The following is a 21,785-nucleotide window of genomic DNA, read 5'->3' on the forward strand; positions in this document are numbered from 1 at the left end:
TATTGTGTATGGATCAAATCGATATATATCAATATATATATATGAATATATTCACTAGAGTTTAAGCGCTTTTGTAATGTTTCAGAGAAAGCATAAGAAAAAATATTGCTTCAAATGATTTTTTTTTTTTTTCAAATTTATTTTGCCTTTTTTTTGCTCTCTCTCTCTCTTACTTCTCTCTAACTCTCTCCAGCTCTATTCTCTATCAAAGTTGATTAACTATATACCACACATACATAGATACACAAACACTTCTAAAAGCAAACTGAAAACAATTCAAAATATCTTAACTGCATGTTTTCGAAACTCAAATCAAAACAATTTCAATCTTAAATACACACTATTAACTCTTAATATATAATTGGAAGTTTTTACAAATACCAAAGAATATTAGCATATTTCCTCTTAATTTTATAAAGAAAATCCTTTACTGAATACTCTTAGATTAATGAAAAGAATTCTTAAGGCAAATCTGTATTTATTTAAAGGTATACATTTACCCTCTTAGGTGAACCAAGCATTTCAACTACTTTTAGTAAGCCTTCTAAGTAAAAATTCCCTTATCTTCTATCTCTTTCTTTCTGTTAAAGCTCTTAAAAGAAAAGAAACTTGAATTCTTTGGTATTCCTTTTCCTTCTTATCCGTTTTCATAGATTGAAGCCTTTCTTTGAATACATTGCAAAAGATTTGAGCGCTTTCTTTTGGAATAGATCACAATACAGTAATGTTTTCTCAGTAACTCTCTCTCTCTATCTCTCTCACTCTCTATTCGTCGATCTTTCTCAAACTCATTGACACTAGTGTTGACTCCTTCGCTTATGTTGTGCTCGTGCTCGAAAAGCGTCCATAGCTCGATCTCGTCTAGTTAAAATATTGAGTACTAGAAAATTGTATTTCTAGTGGGAAGTAAGTTTTCTCGTTCCTGTGCATTTATTTAATTTCGATTTTTGTCTATTCTTCTTCCTTTTTTTGGTTGTTCCCGGAAGCGTATTTGTAATTTTTTCAGCATGTACTCACAGAACAGAACTTTTTTGTAGCAAAGTACGAAGTTGCAACTCTGGCTGTCTCTCTCTCTATATATATTTTTCGCTCGCTGTCTCTCTATCTCTCCCCCTATTTTTCACATACACTTTCCTCAATCATGTGCTACAAATGATTTAAAAAATGAATGAAAGAAAACTCCATTACGATTTATACGTATGTTTATGGCTTCTCAGGCATGTGGTATGATGGTAAAAATATATAAAAAAAAACAAAACCAAGCTATATAAGCGCACTTCTAAGGTAAGCTGGTGCACCGCCAATATACATAAATGAGCTTTTGTTTCAAATATATAGAACATAAATCTGCTAAGTTTAGAATTTTTTCAATCTTTTTTTGTTTTATATAGAAAAAAAAAGAAGTGTTACAAGCAAAAAGTAGTCGGAGCTCTACTCAGTTGCTTATCTGTGATTAACATAAGTTTTTATCATTTTCAATATCATATTTTTAACACTTTGTTTCTGTTTTGTTTACTTTTATTTTCTTTATGCAGAGGATGTTAACCAACATACAAGCAAATATCATATGAATAGTATCCATTTTTAATATATATATAAATATTTGAATTATTATCTTTAAGGAAATGCTTGTAGAGAGCTTTCTAGGTGAAAATGTAAGCAGCTTACTCCATGATAAAAGAGATGACTCTAAACGCCAAAGACTCATACATACATACATATACACACCTACACACATATATATTTATAGTTACACGCACACACACACATGAGAAACTGGTAAAAACAAATGAAAGTATTAGAATTTAACCAATTTTCTATATATAATATTTGATATATGTATTTGATCCAGAACATTTTACAGGCTTTCTTAATTTTCGTATGTTATGTAGTAAGTATTATTGCCTGATGTGTCCTGCTGCAGCTTTTTTTTTTTGTGTTTTTCTTTCTTACTTACTAACTGCATTTCAATATTATTTGTTTCAGCCAAATTGTTTATTGCTGCTGCCCGCCAATTGCTGCTCTGCCCAAAAGAATTTGTTTAAATCATTTTTGTTTTTTCAATTAATTTCATAATCTTACTTTGTGCTTATTTGTAATTTGCAATTTACTTTTAATTTTTTTGCGCTTTTTTGGCTAACTAATTTTATTTACATTTTTTCCTGTTTTTGCAGTTTAACATGGCTTCAATTAGCACCCCAAAAAGTATGCTATATAAAATATTGTATAATTTGCCAAACACGCCTCAAAGCACGAGAACAAAAATTATTCAAAAATTTTGCCTAATCTAAACTCTAGTTATAAGTTTCATTTTTTTTTTTTGCTAATAACTAAATACCATAACGATGAAAAAGAAGAAGCAGAAAAGGGGGTTATAGAAGCAACTTTTTGCCGAAAAGCAACAAGTTAATTACGATGAGGAAAAACTCCCCCGCAATTACAACACACAAAACAAGGTTGTTTTAATGACAGAATATGTATGTGTGTTGGGTTGGTGAGGTGAGGTAAGGGGGGGTTTAGGACAGTTGCTATATGGCTGGGTGGGCATGTCATTAATTTACATTTATTAACTCGTGTTTTTATGTGACGCAAAACTTTGTCTATTTGCATAAAACGAAATCAACATGTATAGTAATTATGGGCGAAACGAAAAAAAATAGAGGAAAGCATGCAAACAAGGATTGGCAGGAGGAGAAGTGTTAACAAATAGCAAATTGTTAGATTTGGCAATGTTAGTTTCTAGTTTGCAATTTAGTTGGACTTTAGTAGAAATTTTAAACATTATACCTCAGTAGAAAGTTGATTGAAATATACACGATTTAAGAGTTAAGCTTTAAATAACTTAAGATTTACTTTTTATTGACAATCGATTTTAAGAAGATTGTCTAGGACAACTGAAAGAGTTTACAAAAGCAATTATAAATATTGGCAGGACATCCCATCGACTCAAAAGAAAGATCAAAATTGGCTTAGCAATTTTCAAGATTTCTAAATATTTGCGAGAATTCGAAATTCCTGCCTATAGAACCAAACTTAAAGATGACCTCACAAACAGTTTTTCTTAATTTAACCAAAATTCGTTAGCTTGTGAAGCAAGTTGCAACAATTTTATAAAATAATTAGTGTTGAGTAACCGCAAAAAAGGATCTCTATTAGAAATAGTGTTTAAGAACACAATTCAAGTTGAAAATACAAATTAGTTCTCTATAAATTAACAATGAGAATAAAAAAGTGGGAAAACTTGGAGTTAATTATCCCTAAACGATTAATTTAAAACTATAAATAAGTAGATTCTTCTTTTTCATCACACACAGTCAAAAAAAATTGACAGAAAAACAAAAGAAATCCATATTATTTCGCATATTTTCTTTGCAGTTCAAATTTTAATTGAAAAATTTCTATAAAATTTACAATTTATATAAAAAATTTAATACATATATACATATTTTCTGCTGCTGCTGCATTTCTTTTTTGACTAATTTCTCCAATCTATTTGTTTTTGTTTCATTTATATTCTTTTCAATTACATGCTAACCAACTCACATACCAAAAATGCGTCCAAACTAAATAATAATAATAAATTGTCACACAATTTGCATGCAATAAAAAACAACAACAACAACAATTAAATGCATATATATATATACATATACTTTTTCAATTCTCGCACGGATTTGGATTACATACAAAACAAAAAAAAAACCAAAACAAAAATTGGCTAAAATGAAAAATCGCTGCATGGGATGCCAACAACAAACAACAACAAAATCAACAACAACAAACAAATCAAACACCAATAATTGTTTTTAAAAAATCACACACACAATTAAACATCAACACCCTCACACAAACACACACACACACACACACACACCAACAACAAATTGAACAATTTTCTATTCTCTTGCATGTTTTTATGGCTTTATGACTGATTTGAATGGAATCTCTCTCTCTCTTTCTCTACATATACATCATTTATTCTATATAAATAAATACTATATATATATATTGACCATATCTAGCAACTAATAATAATAAAATACCTTTAAATGCTTCCTGTGTCATATACACCGATCCAAGTGGACAGGTATTCAAGAAGCTGCCTTTTGCATGAGCTTTTAATATTGATATAAAATTTACCCCTAACCCAACAGTCATCCCAAACCTACCCTCTCTCTCTCTTTAACAATTACTCTATAAATATAGTTAAAACATTAGGTTTAAGTTACTATTTGTTTTATTTTTTAGATTTAATCTTTCTCTAAATATATATTTTGTGTTTTCGTACTTTTGATTTTGTCATTCGGTTTCAATTTCGTTTTTCTTTCATATTTTTCACCTAATTTAGAGCAGCAAGTAGATAAAAAACAAAATAAATATTAAAAAATGGTTTGATTTCTCGACCTAGCCAGCAGTTTGTTTCGTTTTGGTATACGGGTCAGGTCAGTTTAGTTTAGTTTAGTTTAGGTCTGGCCGTCAGTTTTAGTTTAGTTAGCGTGAATTGGGTTAATCAAATTAAGCCGCTCCTGCGAAAAGAAAAAGAGGAGGAACAACAACAACAACGACAACTACAATGACGACAATGAAAATGGCAAAAAGGACGAAGGCGTGGCCCCAAACGCAATGTCAACGGATGATGTCAGGCCCCCGGGTCCGGCAGGCAGACATGACATGGAGACGACACACCTTATACGGTGTCACAGCTGTCTACATGCACACACTCACACACACACACACACACACACACTCCCACAATACAAATACATATATAGAAAACAAACAAACACCGAGACACTTGGAAATATGTCAACAATTCACAACAGCCCATTAGAGAACTATCTATCTCTCTCTCTGTCTCTCCAACTTCCTCTTAAACGACTAACCATATTGATATATAAACTTATATATTCTGTCTCTCTCTCTCTCTCTCTTTTTCTCTGTTTATTTTTGTTATAACCCTCAGCCCAACCGGAACGGGGTGTATTATATACTACTCAGTGTCCTATGCTAATGAATGGCACATTTTACATAATTAGGTAAAGGCGCAGCCATTTGTTGCTGCAACAAAACTCACTTTCACTCTCTCTCTCTCTGTCTCATTGAAAAGCTTACTCTATCTCTCTCTCTGTCTATCTTGTGTGCTTAGAGCGCTTTAATTAGCTTACGATCAATTTGTTTGTTGCTGCCCTGTGAGCTTTTGTCTTCTTCAGTTAGCAAAAAAATTTTTAGCGGCTTTCAATAAAAATTTTCCGTTTTATTATCGCATATTTATATAGAGAACAAACATTCCATCTCATATATATAATGACAGATATTTAATTAGAGGTATATATTTCTCTCTTTCTCACACTTTCTCTCTCTCTCTCTCTCTCTCTTTTACTCTCATTGTTTTCTTTGTATGTTTTCTGTTCTTATATTTCTAGTGCCGCCTATTAGGATATGTTGTTGTAATATAACTTGTACTAGAACTTAAGCGATAAAGTCGAACAAAAGAAATTAAAATCATATTCCAATTTTCTTGTGTGAGTGCCAAAAACAACAACCAATCAATCAATCAATCAACTCGTTTAAGTCTTTCTTCCGCTTTTCAAAAGCTTTTTTAGCTTCTCAATTTGAGTTTTTTTTTTTTTTTGTTTTTTTGGTTGAAATCAATTACCAAGAACGAAAAAAAACAGAAAATCAAAATACTTGCTGCTTTAAAATGGGTCTTTTATTTCATTTGCCCCGCCCCTACAAACCAAAACCCTCATTCACCCCCAAAAACCCAACTTATACACTTTCCAATCATTCGCTCATATCATTCAGATCTTACAGGATATATAGTAACGACACTTTCATTTATAAAATTCATTTGCTCTGCCATTTTATTGTTTTTGCCCTTTCTTTGTATTACTATTCTTTTAGATTATTTAAGCCGATAAAAACAACAACAATTTAGAGTATATTTAATGAATTAGTATTAATTATATATACCGACCATTGTTAACTCTTTACATATATTATGTGTAATATTAACAAGAACTAACTAAATGGTATTAACAACAAATTCCCCATGTCCAACAGAAACAATCATTGAAATTTAACCCAACTAAAACAAAGATGAAATCCCCTTCCATGATTAACAACCATTAACAATTCTTCTATATATATATATATCAATCATTTATAGTGTGTTTGACTGATATATATTATATACGATATATATTTATACAAAAATATGCAATAAGATCTATAAGTATAACTAATTTGTGCTCTTTTTCTTTTCTTTTTTCTGCTCTTCTCTTTTTTTCAAAAACCAAAAAATGAAACTACAAAACCGAAAACCAATATGAAAAACCTTTTCATTTCTCTTCTTGTGTTTGGTTTTCATTTATCTTCTTCTTTTTTTTTTGGGTTTTAATGTTTTTTTGCATCCTAAAACCATAATTTTTCCCCGTGTTCCTGTTCGAAAAAAAAAATTATATATATATATAGTTACTGGACACCCTCCCGGTGTGCCAAGATTTCAATAGATCTATGTGCAGTCGGTTAAATTGTAGATTCGTTCATTTAACTGAAGGTAAGTGCATGTTGCCTAAGTTTAAAAATAAGTTTAAATATTTAGTTGTATTTTTTTTTGTTTGTTTTTCGTTTTTAAATTAGTGCTTCAGCATTCCTTGCTAGAGAGATCTTTTAATTGTTTTGATTTTAGTTGTAGTCTAAGTAGTTAACAAATTGGCTCCCCGATATACATGTAATAACAAGAATAAATTTTTAATTTCTTTTTTAACAAGAAAATTTATCATTCTTTTTGATCATAAAGGTTTTTTTTTTATTTCAGTTTCAAGTTTTTAGTTTTAATGGCTTAATCAAAAAAGAAAAATTCTTCCTATCAAGACACTAAGACACTGAAAAATACACAAAAAGAAAAATATTAAGAGAAAGGAAATCCAATTGGAAGAAAACTTGAGGGAAATTTTGCAGCAAATACAAAGAAGCTTTCACTGTTTTTTCTAATCAATGCAATCAATTTATATATAATATATAGTCTAACTATATGTTTAATCTACGGATTTTTCTTACTAATTTGTGTTTTTAACTTTTTTTTACCCTTCTCTTCCTTCATTTTGCATCATTTTGTACAATTTAGATGACAAGGTGGAGGTAATTGATCAACGTGTTGCTGTCTGTCGCGATCATGCCAATAGTCAGTGTCGCCGCAAGCAATGTAAATACTATCATATACCGATTGTCTTGCCACCGGCCAATATAATGGCAGCCATGATAACCAATCCGAATGAGCAGCCAATACCAGGTGGAGGAGGTGGTTCAGCAGCGGCAGCGGCGGCAGCAGCAGCAGCAATCGCTGCTGCCAATAACAACAACAATTTGATTATTATTGAGCCACCGCAACAACAACAGCAGCAGCAGCAGCAACAACAACAACAGTTCACTTACCATGCCGCCGCCACCAATAATAACAACAGCAGCAACACTAACAACAATTACATTAATAAACACCAACAGCAGCAGCAGCAGCAGCTTAATAGCAGCAGCAACATTTATCAGCAGCAGGCAATGCAACAGCAGCAACCACAACACATCACTTATCATTGCAGCTCGCCGTATTCGCCATCTTCGGCCTCATCCTCTTCATCCTGTTCGATAGCCACTTCACCCACATTGTCATCGGCAACAACTTTGTCGACGACATCGACAGCAACAATGCCCACACCACAGCAACAATATGTTGCCGGCGTTGGTGGTGCTGCTGGTGCGACAACAACAGCAACATTTATAAAGGCACCAACCTATTATGCCACCGATGGCACTCCGACTTTGGTATTGAGTAGCGATTATAACTCCAACTGTATACCCATACAGGCAACACCATTCATATCCCTACAAGGTCCACCGCCACCGCCACCAACACATCATCACCACCATCATCATGCTCATCCACATCATCATGCTCTACACCACCAGCAACATTTGTTGAAATACACAACCACCAACACCACTGCGAACAACAACAACAACAGCAACAACAATACCAATATCTCCTACCTGGGACAACATCCACACCATCATCATCATCATCATCACCAACAAGTTCATTATCAACAATTGGGCCCAGTGGCAGTGGCAGCCACCACAGTGGCTCAATTGCAGGCAACCACAATGACTGTGACACCGGCAGCAGCAGCGAATGCCACAACCGTAGCAGCAGTTGCAGCTCCTTCCACTTGCATCTAAAAAAACAAAAACAAAGGTGATGATCGCGGAAGGATCAAAGCAAAACAAGAAGAATATATAAAATAAACAAATCATAATCCTACTTTAAATTCGAATTACTTTCTCCCTTAATTAATTTTTCAAAAAAAAATACTCAGAAACACATCAAAACTTACACACACACAACACACACACATTCAATAACTTACACTAAACTAATCGAAACAAAAAGTAAAAGTAAATTCTTCACCCAAGCATTATAATACCTATTATATATTTATATATATATACATATATATATATATATATGACAAAAAAAGTTGTCTGGTTTGAAATCAAAATATAAAAAGAAAAATTGGTCAAAACAAACAAAAAAAAAATTGAGCAAAAAGTAAAAAACAAAAAATTGCTATGAAATTGCAAAATTTAAACTATTTACAAAAAGCAACAAGCAAAATACACAGTAAATATGTTTAATTCTAAAGAACAACAACAACAAACAACTTTTTCGTACGTATATAGCAAGACTTTAACCCTATGTGTAAGTGTGTTGGTGTAAGAAACATTAAAACAAAAAATAAAAACTCAACACCCAAAAAAAAAACAAAAAGAAAAACTTAAGATGTTTAGTGTTGTTAAATGACAAAAAAAAAAAAAATAATAAAACTAAAAAAAAAATTAGAATTAGAAAATGAAATGAAAAATTGAACGCAGTTTGAATTAAAATTAGTTACAAACTATTTTAAAACTCTAGTGTTCCATATTTCAATGAAAATAAATAGAATAAAAACAAAAAACTTGAAAAAACTCTAAAAAAGAGAATGTTAATACTAAATTAGATAAGTTTAAGATACACACTGACACACACACAAACACACAATATACAGTTTACCGTATGGGAAAATAGACGACATTAATCAAAAAAACAAAAGATAAGAACAAAAACAAACAAAATGAAAACTTAATAGGCCATAGTAAAAACAAAACAGAGAAATACAAGTTGAAATTAATTATAATAAACAAAAAGTACAGTCACGTCCTATTTTTGCAACAACGATTTACTACAACAACAACAACAACAGCAACAACAAGAACAACAACAGCAACATAAAGAACAAAAAAAATATAAATAATAATAATAATAATAATAATGGTAAATATGAGGTTGGGGTTCGAAAGTGAAATGTCAAAAAAAATCCACACATAAAGAAGATTTTTGAAAATTTAAAACAAAAATGAAGAAAAGCAAAAAAATATTTAAAAATAAAACCAAAACAAAAACCATATTCCTTTTTTTACATTTTTTGATAAAAAGTGAAAGTAAGCGAAACCAAAAAACCCAACAAAAATTAACTCGCACACACACACAAACACAGAGAGAAAGAAGTACAGAAAGAACCTTAAAGAAATGTGCATATTTTTTTATATACAAATTATAAACTGGAAAATAGAAATAATTATTAAATACAAAAGAAACGAAATAAGCATCAAAAACAACAACAACAACTACATACACTGAAAGAAAGCTAAGAAAAAACCCAGAGATAAAAAATTAAATTTAAAAAACAGAATTAATCAAATTTAAAACTTTAAGCATTTTTTGCAAAACCAAAACACAAAATAAAAAAGTTTTTTAAAAGTGTATTGTTAATTTAGCTGAAATCTCTAGTAAAATGAAATAACATCTCATCCCAAAACACACATACACACACACACACACACATTCATACTTATATGCATACACTTTTACCTACGAAAACACAAAGAAAAATGTTCGATATCTTCCTATGCAAAAATAATGAAAACAAAAACAACATAATTAACTCAAGTAAATATTTCAAATATTACACAAACATACAAAAATATATATATGCATATATAGGGTGCCTCATTAGGATGAAAGTTACAAAGAAACTTTGGAGTTGTATTTTTCATTTGTTTCTATGAAATTAAAACTAAATTAACTTTTTAAAGACATCTTTTTCAATACACTTCTATATTTGAAAGGTTTTTTAAAGAAATTTTTCTAAGAGGTTATTTTTATCAAGATAAAGCACCCTTTATACATGCATATATATATATATTATAAATTTATAATTCGTACATATAATTCTTAAATCAAAAATTTGATTTCACTTTTCATTTGATCCTTTCTTTTACTTTATAAACATCTATACATACGTACATACATGTGTTTATGTATGTGTAACACATTAAAAAAAAACAAAACGAAATATAAAGAAAAACCAAAAAAAATTATATACACTAAAGGCAACTAAAAAATGAAATGTGATCTTTTAAAGAAACAAAAACGAAAAAAAAAAAAACAAATAATAAGAAAAATCAATAAAAGTGACAGAAGAGGGAGAAGAAGAAGAAGTGACATCAATTTATGGCATATTATGGGATAAAGGTAAAAGATAAAAACAAATTACAATATATACATACATTAAAAAACAAACAAACAACAACAACAAGAACCCCCAAAAAAAGGTAGCAATCAATATTTGAATGAAAGTAATTTTAAAAAAATTTATTCACCACAAAAGGCGAATGAATAACATAAAGAAAAAACAAAAAATACTCAAAACTTAGGCTATAAGAAAAGTTCGAATAGAAAATAAAAATAATAATAATGAAAATTAAAAACCACAACATAAGAACAGAGGAACGAATCAACTTCGGTAATGCCGTAGTTTCTATATCCTTGCCAAATCGATCGATTAATATTCATCCTTAAAACAACAAAAGTGGCTAATCTTAGTCCTATATCCTTTGAACGATTTAGTCTACTACAATTTGGCAAGGATATAAAATGAGAATATATTTCAAACTGTTGCTTTCCATCTGTATCTGAGAAATATATATTTAAGGGCTGATTATAATTCACGGAAATTTGTTGTTTTTTCGTTTAACCTCTCTTATCACCCTCTTACTTACCCCACTCTGGAACTAAAACTAAAAATAAAGGATTCTAACCATCTCCTTATGAACTTTAAACTAAGACGCCATCCCTTTCTCTAGTTCACACTCATTCTATCACCCACTCTCTCTCTCTCTCTATTACTTATACCCACAATACATAGATGATATTACTTAATCAATCTATCCTTCTATCTCTCAATGATAAACCAAACCAAAAACAAAAAACTCTAAAATAAAAACACACATACAACAACAAAAGAAAACAAAAAAAAAAAAATAATAATAATGCCTAATAAGTTTCCGTCCATTATAAGCAGACCTTAAATCTATCTGAAGAAGGAACGACGACACACACAAGAAGAAGAAAAACAAAAACCAACAGACGAGTTGCGATTAAATAATTAATCTACATATTGAATAGACATCAACAACAACTACAACAACTACAAAACACTAAACATTTTAACAGTTACTAAACCACAAAAACAAAATAAAATAAAGAAAAAAACACAATAAGCTGCTAACAAGAGAAAAAAACCCAAAAAAATTAAAAAAAAAAAAAAAAAATTGTTCAGCAAACCCAAAAAAAAACTTAAAATTTTGTGTAAAAATAAAATAACTAAATGTTCTACTAATGAAAATGATAAAATAGATATATATATATATATATATATATATATATATATATATATATATATATATATATATACATAGATATATATATATACAGAAACATTGTAAAATATAAGGAAAACAAAAACTTTCAATTTCTGTTTCATAATTTCTAAGAAGGAACCAGAAAAGGAAAGAAAAAAACTAATAACGAAACTTTTATTCGCCTTAAAACAATAATAACAAGAAAAAAAATCATTAAAATATTTTAATTTTTTCAGATTTATGTTTATGAAAAACAACAAAAAAACGAATATGAAAATGGTTTAAATATAGAATTTTATGTGTAGTAGACGGTCTTTCACCCCCTTCCCCAAAAAAATTTTTCAGTCATAAGTCATAGTTACTATTGTTAATTTTAATTTCTATGTTTACACATATATATACATAAAAATATATATATATATATATATCTCATATATATATATACATATACTAGATTATTATGATTATTAATTGTGAATATGATGTGATGTGTTTATTGAAAAAAAAAAGAAAACAAAACAAAATAACTAAAACAAGAAACGAAAACAAATGTTGAAACAAGAAAACCCAAGAGTATAAGAAAATAAGGAAAACTTATTGTAATCAAATGGAAAAAAAATATGGGAAATAATGGAATGAAAAACAAAGAAAATTTGAAGATGAAACTAAAATGAAAGAATTAAACATTTTTAATTGAAATCAGCATAAAGTAAATGTAATATTGGATTATATATCTATAAATATTTCCAATATAATTGAATTAATATAATTAATATTTTTATTAGTTTTTAATTAATTTTGTTTTGCGTTTTCAGGTGATATCAGCGAATTTTTCACTCATTTAATTTCTTTTCTTGTTTATTGTTTAATCATAAGTTGAATTATATATATATATATTTTGTTCATATTACATGTAGATCTGATTTGTTTATTATTATTAAATATAGAAAGAGTCTTGTTTTTAATTTTTTACGTTTTTAAACCTTAATTTTTTTGTTGTGATATTCATTAAAAACAAAGAAAAAATCAAAATAACAAAAAAAGAAATGGAAAAATGTGTCGTTTGTTGTTTGTTTTAATTCTATAATTTCGTGTATTGAACAATATATGAATAATGCAAAATAAACTCTAGTATATACAATTAAACTATACATAATATATATATATATATATATATATATATACATATATATATACAAAAATAATGATGAATTGAAATAATAGTTTATAAGTGGCAAGAATGCAATGAAACAGAGGCAAGATCTTATGGCCTAATGCAAGAGAAAGTATAGTAGAAAGATGATAAACAGGCTGAGGTAAGCAAGTGAGGAAGAGGATGATGAGCAGTAGTAGAAGTAGACAGAAAGACGACAATGAAAATAAACCAGAAGAAAAGGGCATAGACCCCGTCTAGTAAGGGTATATAAACCTCGTAATGCAAACTCGATTTGGCAACGATTCTAATAATGATAATTGATTGTTCGATCAACGGATTGATCGATTGATCATAAATATACTCCTAAAAGAAAATAAAAAACAAAAAAAATTACAAAAAAAAATAACGAAACCTTTTTTAAAAATATTTAATAAACAAATCATTATTAAAAGAAAAAAAAACTATTATTATTATTATTATATATTTATTATTATAAAACAAATTTAGTTATTATATATACATACATGTAAAGATCGAATAAATTTGATGATAATGCAAAACAAAAAAACAAAAAAACAAAGAAGCAAATCGAACAAGTTGTTGTTGTTGCTGCCTGCATATACGATTGTATTGAACAACAACAACAACAACAACTGAGAGAATGAATTATATTGGTAATTGAAAAACAAAACAAAACAAAACAACAAATACAACATTTAAAGTTATTTAGAGATAAAGAAAACATGAAAAAACAACAAGAACAAAAAAAAAAACAACATCAATGAACAACATCAACAACAATGAAATACAATAAAAACACAAGAAATAAATTACAAAAAAAAAAACTGAATTTGTCTTTTTATTTTATATTGAACCAATATTTAGAAGTAAGTATAAAGCTGTCGTATATATGTAAGACTTTTTCAATCTGAAGGCTTTTGTAAATGACTTCCACAAATGACAAAATATTAAAAAGTCCATTTCAAATACCCTTCATTCAGACAAAGAACCTTTCTTAAAATAGGTATTTGTTTCACCTGTTTAAAGGATCAACTAAAATCTTTAAAAAAAGTTCTAGTCAAGGATCTGGATTAGGTTGCAGAAAGAAAGATTTTGTTCTTTCTGTTTCTTGTTAGTATTATCTTAGACATTTAAATTCAATGGTTTTTTACAATATCTTATCTTCCATTTAAAAAAATACCATATAAGACACAAACATCTCCAGTAAATGGTGGAATAAATATGAAAAAGCGTTATAGACCATCTGGGCGTGGAATAGGCTAAAATAGTTAAACTCTTTCAAAACACTTGATGGATAAATTTATTGAAATATGGCAACAAGTCTATATAGTACAGTACCTTGATTATCCGGGACGGTCGGTATATCGACAGCAAAATTTCCACGAATTTCGTACTTCTATTTTATAAGTACATACATACATAACTTTAAATCTCTCACACTGACTATAAAAATGTGTAATATGTACATATGTATATACACGCGTGTTTCTTATTGATTGCAAACTAAAACGGGGAAGCCCCGAATTCGTTTTATTATTTTAGAAACAAATTTTCGTTGGAAATTACGGATAATAGGGGTAATTACGGGTAACAGTGAGAATGAAACAAATTCAACTTCATTTCAGATAATAGGGGTGCCCGGTTAATGGGTGGCCGGATAATCGAGGTCCAACTGTACTTATCCCTTTATATGGCCGTGTTGCATATCTGCAACATACCGCTTAAAATGTATTTTTTCGCAATGCAAATCGAACAAATCGAATGTGGCTATTTGTTGTACATCTAAAACATACGTATTTTATATATAATTTGGTTTGGGCACACTTCTAGATGTTTTGTGAAACATATGTTCACTTTCCCGCCAATTTTGTGAGAAGCATAAGTTGCGTGCGTCAAAAATATTGTGCTGCAAAATTTTATTAAAATTATAAATATTTCTATAAGAAAAATTAGAAAAAACCAAAGGTAAATATATAAGAAATGCATGTGCTATCAAGTTTTGATGTTTCTTGTTGTGTATTGTGTGTAGAATTGAAAAATCGGTATGTTGCAGATATACAACAAACAACTATTCGAAGTTATATTTTACCGAATTTATTTTGTTGTATATATGCAACATAGAGTATTTGTGGTTATATTATATGTTGTCATGTGTCATAGAAACTGTCTTGGGTTTGTCGTATGTGTTTTATGCTACTACATACATATATACAAATAGTACTTCTTACGCAGGAAATATGTCAGGAAAAGGTTTAACAGCTTCACAGGTTGAAAATTATTTCAACAGTTTAGATAGCGAGGATGAACTTGATTTTTCTGCTGATGAGGAAAGCGATTTTTATCCAGATGAGAAAGATGCAAGTAGTACGGATGAAGATGACATCGATGACCAAAATCCACCGAGTAATGCCTTAGACGTTTCAAACTCAAATCTCATGGATGATTCTGTTCCAAATGTTTCCACTAATAACCCTGATCTGAAAAGAAACTTGCTATGGAGACAACGCAGTTTAATTTTGAACGAAAATCAACTGCAGTTTCTCGGGAGTACTATGTTGCCTCCGGAACTAATGGAACTATCAGAGCCAATACAATTTTTTTGGTATCTTTTTCCAAAAGACCTGTTTGATGAAATTACAATCGAAACAAATCTTTATATTCGCCAAAAAGACCCTAACACACGTGTCAATTTTACGTCCTTAGATATTCGACAGTTTGTTGGAATAATATTATACATGTCAATTTCGCGTCTTCCAAGGATTACTCAATATTGGTCAACAATAATTGGAGTACCAGCGATACAGAATGTTATGTCGCAAAAAACATTTGAGATGATTAGGCGTCACATTCACTTTAACAACAATGATAAAGCCCTGCCTTTGTCACACTCCTGTCACGATCGGCTATTCAAAATCAGGCCAATAATCGATGAACTGAACAAAAATTTTAAAAAAGTTCCTATGGAACAATTTTTGTGTGTTGATGAACAGATATGTTCAACAAAGGCTAAGAACCACATGAAAAGGTACAATCCTAACAAGCCTCATAAATGGGGCTATAAGATTTTTGTACTTAGCGATAATTTAGGCTTCTGCTACAAATTCGAAATAGATAGTGGAAATGAAAATAAAGTACGGCCTAACGAGCCAGATTTGGGTGCGGCATCAAACTGCGTCGTCAGATTGGCTAGAGATATGCCTAGGCATCGGAATTATCGATTATACTTTGATAATTATTTTAACTCCTTACCCCTTTTGAAGTATGTACTTGGCGGAAGGAGGAATTCTAGCTTTGGGAACAATAAGAAAAAACCGAATTCCAAATCATAAATCCATTGACCAGATAAACTTAAAAAAAAAATCACGAGGTACATCAGTGGAACATGTTGCCGGCTACGGTGGAGTGGACATTTCGCTAACTTCATGGGTGGATAACAAAATTGTTACTTTGGCATCCAATTACGCTGGAATAAGTCCCAAAGACACAGCCCGACGTTACAACAAAGTCCAAAAGGATTATATTCATATTGACCGTCCATTTGCAATAGCACAATATAATAGCTATATGGGTGGCGTTGATCTCATAGATAGCATAATTGGAAGGTATAAAATTTGGATAAGAAGCAGACGCTGGCAAGTTCGTGTTTTTTATCACCTGCTGGACTTGACAGTCAGCAACGCTTGGTTGTTGTATAAACGAGTGCATAAAGAAAATGCATCGACAAAAAAACGTTTAAGCTCATCAGAGTTTCGGCTAGACATCGCTGAAGTTTTGAGAAAAGTAGACACAAAAACTAAAACTGGAAAGCGAAGTTATTCTGTTGAAAATGAATTGCAGAAAAAAAAGCAGAGAGGTCCAACTCAACACGTACCGAATCAGATGGTGCGTCAAGATCAGATTGGGCATTGGCCAACGTGGACTGACAACAGAACAAGATGCAAATATCCAAACTGCACTGGTTTTTCACAGACAATGTGCGAAAAATGTGGCGTAGCACTCTGCTTTAACAAAAGAAATAATTGTTTCAAAAATGTTCATTTACTTTAAAGTAACTCGACTTTTTATACTATTTTTATAATTTTAAATTAACTTTGAAAAACACTATGAAATCCCTCAATTATTTTCACCACAAGCCTATCTGTTGCATATATGCAACAATCCCTTTATCCTTAAATAAATATGAAAAAAAAGAAAATTTCAAAAAAAAGAAAGAAGTTGTATTTTTTATTTCCATTTTTTTATCTAATGAAAGAAACTACATCAAAATCCGACCGGGTGCCATATAAAGGGTTATATATGTATATATGTATATGTTATACTTCAATTCAATGAATTATTGCGGAAACGAAAACAAAATAAGTCTCTACCCCAAGAATAAATTAAGAAGGACTAATATATGAAACAGCTTTCAAGCCAGTATAAACTTTTGGCATATTTTTCGGACTATCATTGCACCTTTCTAGGATAAAGCCCTGAGAATTATGTCTGATGCTAAGCAACATTAACCCGAGGATTCCATGGGAATGGAGCTACTAGGCTGACAGAGTCTCATCTTGATGTTCCTGGCAACACCTCTCGAGGTGGTAACCTACAGCCCCTTCAAATACTCCCCAGCATTTCCAGTATTCCGACTTAGTTTATGAAAATTTAAAACTTAAACCTAAATGATTGTTCTCAAAAAGATAATCAAGTTATAAAAATTTGTTGAAAATAGTTGGAACCTTCATGAAATTACCAAGAAACGGATCGAATTTCCGAATTTAGTGGAGTTTTTAAGTAGACCTCATAGTACAGATGTATAATCAACATTTGAATGCCATTCCTATAGATTGACTTATCAGAAACATTCAATAATAACAAATAAAAGCCACTTTGGCTTATAATCTTGATAAACTTTTTAACAAAAAGTTTCTATCTTTTATGGCTACATTTTTCCTTTAAATACAAAATTTGAAAGTAAATTTTATCTATGCACCTTTTGCGCCAAAGAATTTGTGTTTGCTAGGGGTGATGAATATTTTACATACTAATATTTTTCCTTAATCTATCAATTTCCCACTAAGCCACTATAAATAAAAGCAATTTTCATATTACCCACTAAGGAAGTAGTCGAAAAGCAAAGAATAAAAGAAATGGAGGGGCAAAAAACCAACAACCACGAGCAAAAAACAAAAAAGAAAAAAGTGAAAATGGAAATGGAAAACCCCAAAACGCCCGCATAAACCGCAAGTGAATTTACGTTTATAAAAAGCATACACCACATGCATTATTTCTGCTTAACCGCAGAGAAGGCAAAACACACAAAAAAAAAACATAGAAAACCATAGTGGAAGGGTGGGGGGATGACATCAACTCAAACCGAACTAAGGACGACCCAAATGGAAGGCAACTCGGGTCAAGTTTGCTTCAGTTCATCCTTTATATACATATTCCTTTCCTCTTTTTCTAGTATTTTTTTTGCCCACTTTTGGTTGAAGGTATGCTAAGCGTACGCATGCACACGTAAATTCCCCAGGTGGCAGTGTTGGAAAATGTTTGGGAAAAAAAAGTAACAGGAACTTGGCAGTTCCCACTCTTTGTCTCGTTCTCTCTCCATTTAGTTCTCGGTCTCTTTTTTTTTTGCTGTGGCACATGGCAGTGAAAAATGTGCAAGTGAAAAAGAAACTTTGCAGTTTCTCTGCACTTTTTTTTCTCCTGTTCTTAAAAGAAGTTGCAGGCATTCACACACACACACACACACACACATACAGAGGCAAATACCTTTACACACACACAGACAATGGCACGTAAGTTGTCTATTTCACACACCAACGCGCTGCAAAAAGCGACAGCGACCTGTCCCTTTGGGCCGACTCAAGCGAAAGCACTGGGAGATGAAGAGAATGAAAATTGGAGGTTGGAGGCACCTCAAACCCCACATCACCCAGCCCCCGACCCCCCGTAGCCTTCTATGTGACAATGGCTTTGGCTTCATGGCAATATGGCGCGCACAACTCGTAACTGTTGCAATTAGTTTGCAACGTCGACAACGGCGGTCACAAAATATTACCCCCAGCCAACCCAGGATGTCACTTAGATCAGCGCCAAACTGTAATTAATGTGAGCAGATTATTTGGAAAGCACAAAATATATTGGAAAGGACCGCTACGAGTCCATTGGGAGTGTGTATGTGAAATATGATAAAGATTATGGGAAGTGGATGACAAAATATGTACATACATATATACATAGTCATGGTGCGACTCAAGGTGTGCATTATGAAATATGTATAGTGCCATTATGGGTCCTCTGATAACCTATAAGCTGTGTATATATCAACAGAACAAACTGAATGATTATGACACTCTAACACTCTCTAATATTATTATCGTACCTGATTAAAAGTAGACTTTTCTATGTTATAAAAAGCAAAGAATTCGAAGTATGTCTATCAAGCAAGTCGCTTACGATTCCGTGAGTCTTCTGAGTGAATTCAGTATGACTAAAAATATGCATCTTGAAACAAATTGACTTATTTCTATTGACTCTACAGATAAAAGATGATGTGATTTCCATAAATTAACTAAAGGGTTTTTTAAATCAGCCAATGAATACTTCTACTTCAGCTTTATCCTTATAACAGCTTTCAAGAACGTTGATATGGCAATTCTGTGCTCAATACATGTGGCAACTAGGGAGTTAAGCTTCTGTTTTAATAAATTGAGCTTACTCTCATCTAAGCAACCAAACGTTGTAGTATTTCACTTTTCACAAACCAACAAAAATTATGAAAAATATTGCAATAGTTTTCGAAATTTTGGCGTTTTTTCGACAGATGTTTTAGTAGAATACCTCGTGAATCTGATTCAGTTCTTTTATGGAAATTTTCAAATCTCCTTTGATCTAATTGTTTGCTGCTTTTCCTTACTTTTTACTTCTCTATACATGATCAACATTTTTTGATATTTTTAAGCATCTAGAATCTTTTCGCTTATAGAAGTTGTTTGCATGATAAAGATCAAACGAAATAAATGGAAAAAGAGAAAGATCGAGTAGTTAGAATTCCCAACTACTTTTAACGTTGAAAATACGGTATGGCCATTACAACTCTGGATTCAAAATCTGCTGATGATAGAACTTTGTGTCTATTGAAATAGCTAAACTAACAACATGCTTACCTTTTGTGCTGACTATATTTAAAAAGCTTAAAAATTATTAAGATTTACTGAACTTAAGTCTACTTACTTTCGATTATAGATTTACAAGTATATTTTAACTAATTCACCTAATCAATACACATTATTTAATGATGTTATATGCTCTATATAAACTGTATATCTTAATGTTATTACATCATACTTTTTTTTTAATAGAAACTCAGGTCACGGTTTTGCCCCTTCAGGGGAGTTGGCACAATTTTTCATTCCGGTAAGACAAAGTCACATACATTATATGAGAACGTTTTAATTGCCCACACTATAAACCTAGACAACATCAATTAAGGCAAGTGAGGTTATGGTCATGGCGTAAAAATTAACACAGAAATTGCTTTATTATCAGCCGGAACGCCCCATACAAGTGACCCATTCCCAACAGCCTTCGATGCTGCTGCTAGTCTGGGCATCTCTTCTGCAGGATGCCGCTGCTGATGTTGCTGCTGCTGCTGCTGTTGTCACGCACCAATTGACAATGTATGTGTGTGTACACCTTCCAGCACTCTTCTCCGGATTCGTGCATCAACCCGGAGGCGGAGTTACGACAGGCACTTTCACATGATGTTGTTAATGATAATGCTGCTGTGCTCCGTCTCCTTGTCCATCTCCTTCTCAACAGGCAGTGGGTTAAATGCTAAAGGAGGGGTAGGAAGAAAGGGTCTTGCTGGGACGAGGAATGGGTTGGAATGGCGTGGCGTGGCTTGGCGTTAGCCTGACGTTGATGAGACATGTGGTGCGGTTGTCGGTCGTCGTAAAAATCATTTCACGTTATACATTACACGTAACGTAGCGTTTATGTTTACGTCTCCTCGTTGTCCCTGACGTTGTGTCTTTCTTGTTGTCCTTGCACATGAAAATTTAATTGTCGCTTAAAGTGAGTTTAAAAACTCAAGCGATAGCCAGAGAGTGTGAGAGAGAGAGAGATACAGAGCATTTGCCAGGGAGTCGGAGCTCATTAAATTAATTTAATCACGTTAATTAAAAATTGCCATAGCACACACACACAGAAAGAATAACCTAGAGAGAGAGAGAGCGAAGGACTAAGAGTGAGAGTCCTGGCAAACCATTTGTTTTTAGTAAAATTTAATAGTGTCAAACAAAATATTTACACAACACGTCGAACACCCACACCCACACACACACACCCACAGAAACCACCTGGAAGGCATTAACCATATGACCTGGCTATAGAAAAGGGTCGCCCATTCTCGTTGGATTTAGTTGTTGTTGTTGTTGACGAACAATTTACGTGTCAATAAATGTCCTTAGGGGGGAATTAACAATCATTATAAAATGTATATATAGTTAGTTAGTTGTAGGTGTTATGTTAGATTCTGTTTGCTTTTCGTTAACAGATACTGCCCAACGGCGCCGAAATGTATGCTACAATTATTTGAAATATCAAGAATATGAGAGCGATTGGCCTAAGGATATAATTATATCTCTGAATTTTTTACTATTTTAAGTGTGTTTTTTCTTCATAATCTAAGCAAGACAACCAGCTCATTGACTGTAGAGAAGTCAAACATAAAAAAACTCTCTTGGGATAATGGAGAGAGAATTCATTTAAAAAGACTAATCGAAAATATGGAAAACTTATGACAAAACATACTCTAAGA

The 21,785-nt window shown here is 31.5% G+C and overlaps 1 protein-coding gene across 9 annotated transcripts in view; it reads left to right on the top strand.

Annotated features, from left to right (window-relative positions):
* Nucleotides 1-8,490, top strand: part of LOC6646126 (muscleblind-like protein 2) — a 145,284-nt gene extending 136,794 nt beyond the window's left edge. For 8 of the 9 annotated variants that reach the window (XM_023177762.2, XM_023177763.2, XM_023177765.2 and 5 more), the window contains 3 exons: nt 4,023-4,087; nt 6,475-6,559; nt 7,130-8,490. In XM_023177762.2, coding sequence (XP_023033530.1) covers nt 4,023-4,087; nt 6,475-6,559; nt 7,130-8,235 — 1,256 coding nt within the window. In that variant the 3' untranslated portion in view covers nt 8,236-8,490. The remainder of the gene's footprint in view (nt 1-4,022; nt 4,088-6,474; nt 6,560-7,129) is intronic. The other variant, XM_047010393.1, reaches the window with a different exon arrangement.
* The last annotated feature ends 13,295 nt before the right edge of the window (nt 8,491-21,785 follow it).

The sequence above is a fragment of the Drosophila willistoni genome, assembly GCF_018902025.1.
Source record: "Drosophila willistoni isolate 14030-0811.24 chromosome 2L unlocalized genomic scaffold, UCI_dwil_1.1 Seg72.1, whole genome shotgun sequence".
NCBI lineage: Eukaryota > Metazoa > Arthropoda > Insecta > Diptera > Drosophilidae > Drosophila > Drosophila willistoni.